At 49.7% G+C, this 9,782-nt stretch overlaps 1 protein-coding gene across 1 annotated transcript; it reads right to left on the reverse strand.

Annotated features, from left to right (window-relative positions):
- Positions 1-713: 713 nt before the first annotated feature.
- On the reverse strand, positions 714-5,010 carry LOC133355991 (cilia- and flagella-associated protein 90-like). The gene is made up of 3 exons (XM_061573461.1): positions 4,720-5,010; positions 1,756-1,872; positions 714-1,340 (listed from the first exon to the last, which is right to left on the reverse strand). Exons 1-3 carry the CDS (start codon positions 4,834-4,836, stop codon positions 1,173-1,175), a joined length of 402 nt encoding a protein of 133 aa, XP_061429445.1. The 5' UTR covers positions 4,837-5,010; the 3' UTR covers positions 714-1,172.
- Between the last annotated feature and the right edge of the window lie 4,772 nt (positions 5,011-9,782).

The following is a 9,782-nucleotide window of genomic DNA, read 5'->3' on the forward strand; positions in this document are numbered from 1 at the left end:
GGGCCGTTACCCCTTCAAGTGTTGTTACCGCCTTTTGGTTAAATAAACGAGTGTGCCTCAACTACGGCGTCTGTCTCGCTGAGAACCCACTACACATACATCACAGCGGTCGTTTAAAGTGCAATATTAGCGAATACCGTGATGGAGGCAGTACTAACACCTTGTCTACGACGGAACTAGATGGGCCATACTAAAAGTTTTTTTTTGGGTTACATCACGTGAATATAAATGTGTCGTTAAACCAACCACCACCACCACCCGACACGGCCGATTTAGTAAGGTTTGTCACGTAGACAAAACGTGCCAATTAGTTACAACTTCAGCACACCGGTCTAAACCCACATTTCAATATTGATGCTGGTTGTAATCACCAGAGTCGTTAACTCATTGTAAATGGTGTGGGTTTACTCTCCAACTCACAACCGGTGTGTTGAAAGGGTTAACGAATTGGCACGTTTTGCTTACGCGACAAACCTTACTAATTGGCTGTGTCGGGTGGTGGCGGGTTTAACGACATATCTACGCGATCTAACCCAACAAAAATCTTTGGTATGGATAATGTTGGTTGCGAAAGCCTACTACGACTACTACTACGTGTTAAAACAACTAGATGGGGCACTTCACTGGTTATGGCCCTTGGGAATCGGTGGCCTCGTTGGAGGCTGAGAGGAGAGGCAAGACTTAAGAGATATCCTGTAAATGAGAGACAATCGCAAGGTTAAGACGTTTTATTGCATCACACATTGCATACGAGGGGGGTGGGGTGGTGTGGGGGAGTAATCCAAATCTAAATCTTTGTTTATCCCGGACAAATCTGATGAGCTCTGAAGCTCTTTTCCACAGATGTGCAGGCAAGGTAGTTAACATCTCCTAGCCACCGCGGCACCCGTGTGTACTTTGTAACGTTAAAACTCCTGCACGTGCACAGGACGAACGCACATGCACCCTTCTTCTTTGCGTGAACGGAATTGAAGTCACCCGAGGTGTGTCGCAATCAAGCGTTGTGCATCATCAGGTACGAAGGTCATTGGAAGGAATCGAATAAACAAAGAAGGGGGCAGGTGGGGGGCTGCCCCCCCCCCCTCCCAAAACTATCACAGCCCTGGGCCTTTATGAATGAAGTGACAGCAGCGGTGGGAAGGTGATGGGAAGGCGGTGGGAGGGGGTGAGGTTCAGTTTTGGCAGGAGCCCGTGTGCTGGAGCGACGAGCCGTTGAGCCGGTAGAACTCGGCCCGCACGATGCCAACGCGGGCAAACTGCCGGTCGCTGGGGTCCACGAACACCCTCGGCTGCCGCCCGTACTCGGACGACGACAGCACGGGCACGTCTCGCGCCATCTCCTGCGCGACAAAGACAAAGGTGCCCCACCGTCGTGGCCCATAAAAAGTGTCTCTTCGCGAGCACCGACAAAGGCCGGCGCAGAGCACCAGGGGGCGACGTGGCCAGCAACCGCGCCCGGCCGCCCTTGTTTCCCAACGCGTCGGATCTTTACACGCTGCACCAGGTACTCGCTTAAGGCTGAGTCAACCTAGGGGAGGCCCAGTGTCGGCGGAGGTGGTAGTGCCAATGGTGGCAGTAGTGGCGGCGATGGCGGTGCTGATGTTGGTGGCGGCGGTGCTGGTGGAGGTGTTGATAGAGCTGATGGTTGTGGTCGTGGTGGTGATGGTGATGATGTTGGCTGTGGTAGTGGCAGTAGTGGTGGTGATGGAGAATGTAGTGATGAGGTGGTGAAGGAGGAGGTGGCGGAGGCCCCACCTCGGCGTGCACGTTGAGGCCCCGCGACTTGGAATGCTGGCGGTCATCCCGGTGGAGGTGTGCGTCGTAGCCGCTCGGCTGGTGGAACAGCACGTCGTACATGCACACGGCCGGCCTCTGCGGACAACCAGGAGCCACGCGGAGCAGTCACACCACAGCAGACGGTCACACCACGGTGGAGAGATGTTAACGACCTCGCCTGGTATACAGGGTGTCTTTGGTCCCATCCCGACACTGACGCCTGTATATTTGGAGTTTGCGTGTCCCTCTTCCAGTGGCCGCGTGGATTTTTCTCCGAGTCCTCCGCTTTTTACCTCTACGCATTTAGAGTATTTGGCTGCTATAAATTTCCACGTGAAAAGCCACTTCGTCGATCTATAATTTGTGGCCAGGCCACTTCTGAAAAAGAGCCAAATAGCTCAGTGGGCCGTCCCTGGTAAAATAAAAGTTGTAGTTTTGGTTTAGTCACGTCCTCGGCATGTCCTTGCAAGAAAGGCACGTCCGTCATAGCAGTCACGCCACAGTTAAGTTCATAAGTCACGCGATCGTTTCATGTCGAGTTGGCTTTGTGTAGCGAGGTGCGAAATCGAGAGGCCAGGATGAGTCTCGGTTGCGAGAGTGAGCTGTGCGCGAAGATGTGGCACAGACCTGGGAAACTTTGGGTATTAGTCCGGCAGTCGGGAGCCGATGATTTGCTCTTTAGTAATTTGCTCTGTGATTTTCGAATTTGGCAAAATTTGGCGAAATTCGAAAATGGTAAAGTAAAAAAAAATCTAATTTGGTAAAATTCGAATTCGGCAAAATTCGTACCCTGACGTCGGCCCGCGATGGCACTACACTTGAGGATGACGTCAGGGGACCTTTAACGTCCACTGTAAAGCAAATGGCTACGCGGGGTTATCATCATGGTCGATACACACCGCAGTAGTATTCACCAGGACGGCCGTTAGATTCCAACCGTGAACCTCTCTGCAACAAGCGGCGTAGGCGCTACAGCTGGTCGCACACATCACACACAAAGCGCTCGCCACAAATGAACCGCAATGCCTCGCGCATCTCGTCAGGGAGCATAAACCATCACGCGAACTCCGCTCATCCTCTCAGCAGTGGCGGCTTTTGGCTCACCATCGGTCTGGAAACGCTCCTCCTTCCGATATTAGGAAGCCACTGGAGCAACAGAAACATCATCTGGATTGAAAACTCATTTCTTGAGAACCGCTTTTGTGAGTGTTTAAGTGTTCGTTGTCTCCCCTCCCGCACCTCCGATTAGCACAGTGGGCGACGTACGGTGCGAATGAAGTTCAACACACAAACATACACACAGCTGGGCCGTGTCACCGCTCAAGGTACCTCCATAGCGCAGAGTGACATCGTGGGAGACAACACAATGAGAGTTAAGGGGCCGTCCATAAATGACGTCACGCGATTTTGGCCGATTTTTTTACCCCCCCTCGTCACACGGGGTCACAAAAAGTCAGACCCACCTCAAATATGACGCCACAAAGCTCTGCCCCCCCCCCCAAAAAAAAAAACACATTTCCATTTTGAACATAAAACATGCTTCAAATCACTTTAAACTATTGTCATTGTAGTGCGTATTTAATGTGGCGATGCACTCTGATGTTGTAGGAGAAAACATTTATTAAAAAGGAGGCGTTGGAAAGCTGAAATGTAGCATAAAATTCACTTGAAAATATTCAACGTCTAACTAAAACTGCAGATGTTCAGAATATTATATTGAAATTCTCTTATAATTATAAAATATTAAAAGTATTATAACTATGAAAAATACTTGAAACTTTGTAGTAGAACGAAGCAAAATGGAGAGTCCAATTATAACAATCACACATTCATTCCACAGAATGAAAAGCCCTGGTAGAATCATTGGAATCAAAATGTTTAATAGCAATCATTAAAAAAAATTACAAAATGTATGCTTCTCCATTCTCCCATGGAGAAGCATGCAATAAATAAAAGGTGACCTTAGTAAATTTAAAGAATCAAATAGTTAATGAAAATTAATCAAAATTTGTGTTATAATAGTTCTATTTATTTAATATTTATTTAAAGTTGCGCATTTTTGTGTGACGTCACATTTTTCAACCCCCCTCCCCCCCTCGTAACATATGTCTGACCCCCTCCCCCCTCGATGTGTGACGTCATTTATGGAGGCCCCTAACCAACAGCCACGGTCAGGGCGCTCACCACACCATGGCAGCGGTGACAATTTCACAATTTTGTGATGATGACAGTAACTCTATTTTATTCTCGGTTATTGGAGTAAAAATACATTAATGTCACCCCTGAGCCGCTCAATCACTGCGCCACCGCTCCAGACCCCGAATATTGCTGCTAATTAACCAAAGTCAGAGAAAACTAAATATTGACTTAAAGCTTTCGTGACTGCATTAATTCATATTCTTTGGTTTTAGATAGGTTCAAAGGAAATAACAACGACGACGTTTCGATCACAACACAAGCGATGGCTTGTTGTGATCGAAACGGCGTTATTTCCTTTTAACCTATCTATCGATCACAACACAAGCTATGTTGTGATCGAAACGTCGTTTTTTTTGCTATTTTTGTTATTTTCTTTGAACCTATCGACGGGACTTTACCAAAAGACCCAAAGAATACAAAGTCAGAGGCTTTAATTTCTCAGCAAATATTTCCCCGGTAACCTCCCCACCACCACCACCACCTACCCCATCACCAACCCCGGACAAACTCCCTGCCGAGATGAAATCCCTGACTCAACGTCACAGCAAAACTTCCCCGCGCCATCAATCATGAAGTGTCAGTTTCATTCCATGTATTCGGAGGTATAACCTAATAACCGCAACGAACAAAACCATGAACAAGAAACATCTTCAAGTGACTACACGCAACAGAAACACCCACCAACTCCACCATCATCGTGGGTGGGGACTTTCCACGTTCCCGTGCCGGGACCGAGCAGCTCACCTCCTTGGTGGTGTTGAAGTAGCTGCTGCTGCTGCTGTTGCCCGGGTCTTCAGTGTGCGTGGCCACGTTGCCCTGGGTGGTCGTCTGTGTCCGCGGAGCGTCCTTCGCTGCCTCCATTACAACAACAACAACCGCAACAACAACAGCAGCAGCAGCCACCACCAGCCACGATGCTAACCAGTTGTTGTTGTTGTGATCGTCGTCTTTGTTGTTGTTGTTGTTTGCGATGTGCCCGCGGTTGTAAATTCTCTGCTGCGCACGCGGTCGCCAAGGCAGTAGGCGGGGTTTGTTGTGCCGGAAGCGTTGCCTAGCGACCGCCACACAGCGCCCTGATTGGCTCGCTCCGAGTGACGCACGAGGCTGCTGATGAGTGGCTGCGTGTGGAAACCGGTTCGGAGTTTTGTTTGTGTTCAATGGTTCAAGCAAAGTCCGAGCTTGCTGAGGAGTCGATATGTGTGGAAACCGGTTCGGAGTTTTGTTTGTGTTCAATGGTTCAAGCAAAGCCCGAGCCTGCTGATGAGCACTAAATGTGGAAACCGGTTCGGAGTTTTGTTTGTGTTCAATGGTTCAAGCAAAGCCCGAGCTTGCTGATGAGTCGTTGCGTGTGGAAACCGGTTCGGAGTTTTGTTTGTGTTCAATGGTTCACGCAAAGCCCGAGCCTACTGATGAGCACTAAATGTGGAAACCGGTTCGGAGTTTTGTTTGTGTTCAATGGTTCACGCAAAGACCGAGCTTGCTGATGAGTCACTGCGTGTGGAAACCGGTTCGGAGTTTTGTTTGTGTTCAATGGTTCACGCAAAGCCCGAGCCTACTGATGAGCACTAAATGTGGAAACCGGTTCGGAGTTTTGTTTGTGTTCAATGGTTCACGCAAAGACCGAGCTTGCTGATGAGTCACTGCGTGTGGAAACCGGTTCGGAGTTTTGTTTGTGTTCAATGCTTCACGCAAAGCCCGAGCTTGCTGATGAGTCACTGCGTGTGGAAACCGGTTCGGAGTTGTGTTTGTGTTCAATGGTTCAAGCAAAGCCCCACCATGCTGATGAGTCGATGTGTGTGGAAACCGGTTCGGAGTTTTGTTTGTGTTCAATGTTCAAGCAAAGCCCGAGCCTGCTGATGAGTCGTTGCGTGTGGAAACCGGTTCGGAGTTTTGTTTGTGTTCAATGGTTCAAGCAAAGCCCGAGCTTGCTGATGAGTCACTGCTTGTGGAAACCGGTTCGGAGTTTTGTTTGTGTTCAATGGTTCAAGCAAAGCCCCACCATGCTGATGAGTCGATGTGTGTGGAAACCGGTTCGGAGTTTTGTTTGTGTTCAATGGTTCAAGCAAAGCCCGAGCCTGCTGATGAGCACTAAATGTGGAAACCGGTTCGGAGTTTTGTTTGTGTTCAATGGTTCAAGCAAAGCCCCACCATGCTGATGAGTCACTGAGTGTGGAAACCGGTTCGGAGTTTTGTTTGTGTTCAATGGTTCAAGCAAAGCTCCACCATGCTGATGAGTCGATGTGTGTGGAAACCGGTTCGGAGTTTTGTTTGTGTTCAATGGTTCAAGCAAAGCCCCACCATGCTGATGAGTCACTGAGTGTGGAAACCGGTTCGGAGTTTTGTTTGTGTTCAATGGTTCAAGCAAAGCCCGAGCTTGCTGATGAGTCGCCCAATGTGGAAGCCGGTTCGGAGTTTTGTTTGTGTTCAATGGTTCAAGCAAAGCCCGAGGCTGCTGATGAGTCACTGCGTGTGGAAACCGGTTCGGAGTTTTGTTTGTGTTCAATGGTTCACGCAAAGCCCGAGCCTGTTGATGAGCACTAAATGTGGAAACCGGTTCGGAGTTTTGTTTGTGTTCAATGGTTCAAGCAAAGCCCGAGCCTGCTGATGAGCACTAAATGTGGAAACCGGTTCGGAGTTTTGTTTGTGTTCAATGGTTCAAGCAAAGCCCGAGCCTGTTGATGAGTCGCCCAATGTGGAAACCGGTTCGGAGTTTTGTTTGTGTTCAATGGTTCACGCAAAGCCCGAGCCTGTTGATGAGCACTAAATGTGGAAACCGGTTCGGAGTTTTGTTTGTGTTCAATGGTTCAAGCAAAGCCCGAGCCTGCTGATGAGCACTAAATGTGGAAACCGGTTCGGAGTTTTGTTTGTGTTCAATGGTTCAAGCAAAGCCCGAGCCTGTTGATGAGTCGCCCAATGTGGAAACCGGTTCGGAGTTTTGTTTGTGTTCAATGGTTCACGCAAAGCCCGAGCCTGTTGATGAGCACTAAATGTGGAAACCGGTTCGGAGTTTTGTTTGTGTTCAATGGTTCACGCAAAGCCCGAGCCTGTTGATGAGCACTAAATGTGGAAACCGGTTCGGAGTTTTGTTTGTGTTCAATGGTTCAAGCAAAGCCCGAGCCTGTTGATGAGTCGCCCAATGTGGAAACCGGTTCGGAGTTTTGTTTGTGTTCAATGGTTCACGCAAAGCCCGAGCCTGTTGATGAGCACTAAATGTGGAAACCGGTTCGGAGTTTTGTTTGTGTTCAATGGTTCAAGCAAAACCCGAGCCTGCTGATGAGCACTAAATGTGGAAACCGGTTCGGAGTTTTGTTTGTGTTCAATGGTTCAAGCAAAGCCCGAGCCTGTTGATGAGTCGCCCAATGTGGAAACCGGTTCGGAGTTTTGTTTGTGTTCAATGGTTCACGCAAAGCCCGAGCCTGTTGATGAGCACTAAATGTGGAAACCGGTTCGGAGTTTTGTTTGTGTTCAATGGTTCAAGCAAAGCCCGAGGCTGCTGATGAGTCGCCCAATGTGGAAGCCGGTGTTGGAGATGTCTCACGGATGAGACTCAACACCCCGCCATAGAAAACGTGGAATTTCCACCACTGGTCCGGGGCTTGTGAAGCGATTCGCACTGCTGATCAACGCTCATTAGGGGCCGTCCATAAATGACGTCACGCACTTAGGGGGGGGGGGGTCAGACATTTGTGACGATGTGTGACGAGGGGGGGGGGGGTGAGAAATGTGACGTCACATCAAAATGCGCAACTTTAAATAAATGTAGACAACACGTTCTACTTAATTAAATAGACTTTTCAATAAATGTTTTCTCCTACAACTTCAGAGTGCAGCGCCACATTAAATACGCACTACAATGACAACAGTTTAAAGCGATTTGAAATGTAAATATGGTTTGTGACGTCATATTTGAGGGGGGGTCTGACTTTTTGTGACGCCGTGTGACGAGGGGGGGGGGGGTCAAAAATCGTCCAAAATCGCGTGACGTCATTTATGGACGGCCCCTTAGACCTCTGTGACTTTAGCGAAAGAACCAAAGAGAACGAGGAAATCAACTTCAACAACAGTCCTGACTGCTTCTACCAATGATGGCAAGATTACATCACGTGCTCTGACGGTGGGCCATTTGTAGACGTAGTTTCCCCCATTGTAAGGCCACAGTGTCATTAACAAATGTATTGAGATGGTTTGTGCTTTACTGGCAACGCAGCAGAATCGCCAAATGAATTTGATAAATCGTCATAACGTATCATTAAAAAGATACAGCTATCGTGCTGTGACGGTTCCACCTGAAGACGGAAGCTTGTGTTGCCTCCGAAACGTCGTGATTTTTATTTTATTCTACTTTTATTAATTTAAATTTTTTACCTACGTGACTTTACCGAAAAAACCTAAGAATAATTAAAAAGAATATTATTTCCATTCTACGTGACTTCACCGAAAGAACCAAGAAGATCAATCCCTGCAGTCACGAAAGCTTTAAATCGAAAATTAAAAAGAAGTCAAAGCCGGAACTTAATGCTTGCAGAACCTAACTTCTTAGGGTTGGGGGGGGGAGTCGCATTGTTTCCAGCCGGATCTTTTTTTCTTTTGGCTTGGGTTGTCGCGACGGACTCGTGGTGGGAGGGAGGATGGGGGGAGGGGTGATGGGGGGAGGGGTAATGGGGGGAGGGGGGCGGGGGTAATGGGGGGAGGGGGGGCGGGGGCAATGGGGGGAGGGGGGGGGGCGGGGGTAATGGGGGAGGGGTAATGGGGGAGGGGGGCGGGGGTAATGGGGGGAGGGGTAATAGGGAGAGGCGGGGCAAAGCGGGGAGGGGCGGCGAAAAGGGGGGAGGGGCGGAGTAAAAGGGGGGGGGGGGAGATGGGGGGGAAGGGGCGGTGACAGTAGACGGCGTGCCGGCAGTGACGTCACGCGGCGCGCGACACGGCAGCGGCGCGCGCCGGGGCCCGTGCGTCGTCGCGCCTTCTCCTCCTCGCTGCTGCCCCCCCGCCCGCCCCGCCCCCCGCCGTGACCCCTCGTGACCCCGCTCGTCACGATTCATCATCAAGACGGACCGCGTCGTTGTCGTCTTCATCGTCGTCGTCGTCGTCTTCAAATCATCGCCGTCGTCACCGCCTCTGCAGGCAACGTGAGTTCACCCACGGGCCCTCGAGCGAGCGCGCGTGCGACCCGAGCCGATCGTGATCCAGAACCGATTAATCGATTTGGGGCCGCGCTGAATGCGACGAATCGATCGTCGCGCCGTTCGTCCGCGTTCGTGGACTCGCGCGGTCGGTAATCGATGAGGGTTGTGATCGATTGTTGGAGCGGAAATCGCAATGCAAATATCGAATCCTGGAGAAATCCGATGAGCTATGAAGCTTTTTTTGTTTAAATGACCATTAGGGGAGGGGGGGGGCACGGGTATCAGAAAGTGAGCGAATCACCAAGTAATCAATACATTGAATAGACGAACAGGCGAAGCAGAGCCGTACGAGTTTGTGGAGTTGTTGTTGTTGTTTACCGGGGCGAGAACCCGCGAGACGAGGATGGTGGTCATCAGCGGAGTTGGCCTGGTAACTTGAATCCAAATTGTCTTGTGGTTGTCAGTGTTTGACTTGCATCACACTGGGATTTTTGCACACAACGTTGTAACACGGTGGGGGGTTTTCTCCTGGAAGATGTGCTGGTTTATCCCAGGATGTTTCTGTTTGCGTGTCGTCGTCGCTTTAAGACGTTCTCTGTTGATATTTAGTTTATTTGCGGTTGCACCCGACTCAAGAGCCACATGGCTCACAGGGATCTACCTAATCATTGCAACTTGAATCTA

This window comes from Lethenteron reissneri, chromosome 52, assembly GCF_015708825.2.
Source record: "Lethenteron reissneri isolate LAM-NWPU_2019-01 chromosome 52, ASM1570882v1, whole genome shotgun sequence".
In the NCBI taxonomy this organism is placed as follows: Eukaryota; Metazoa; Chordata; class Hyperoartia; order Petromyzontiformes; family Petromyzontidae; genus Lethenteron; species Lethenteron reissneri.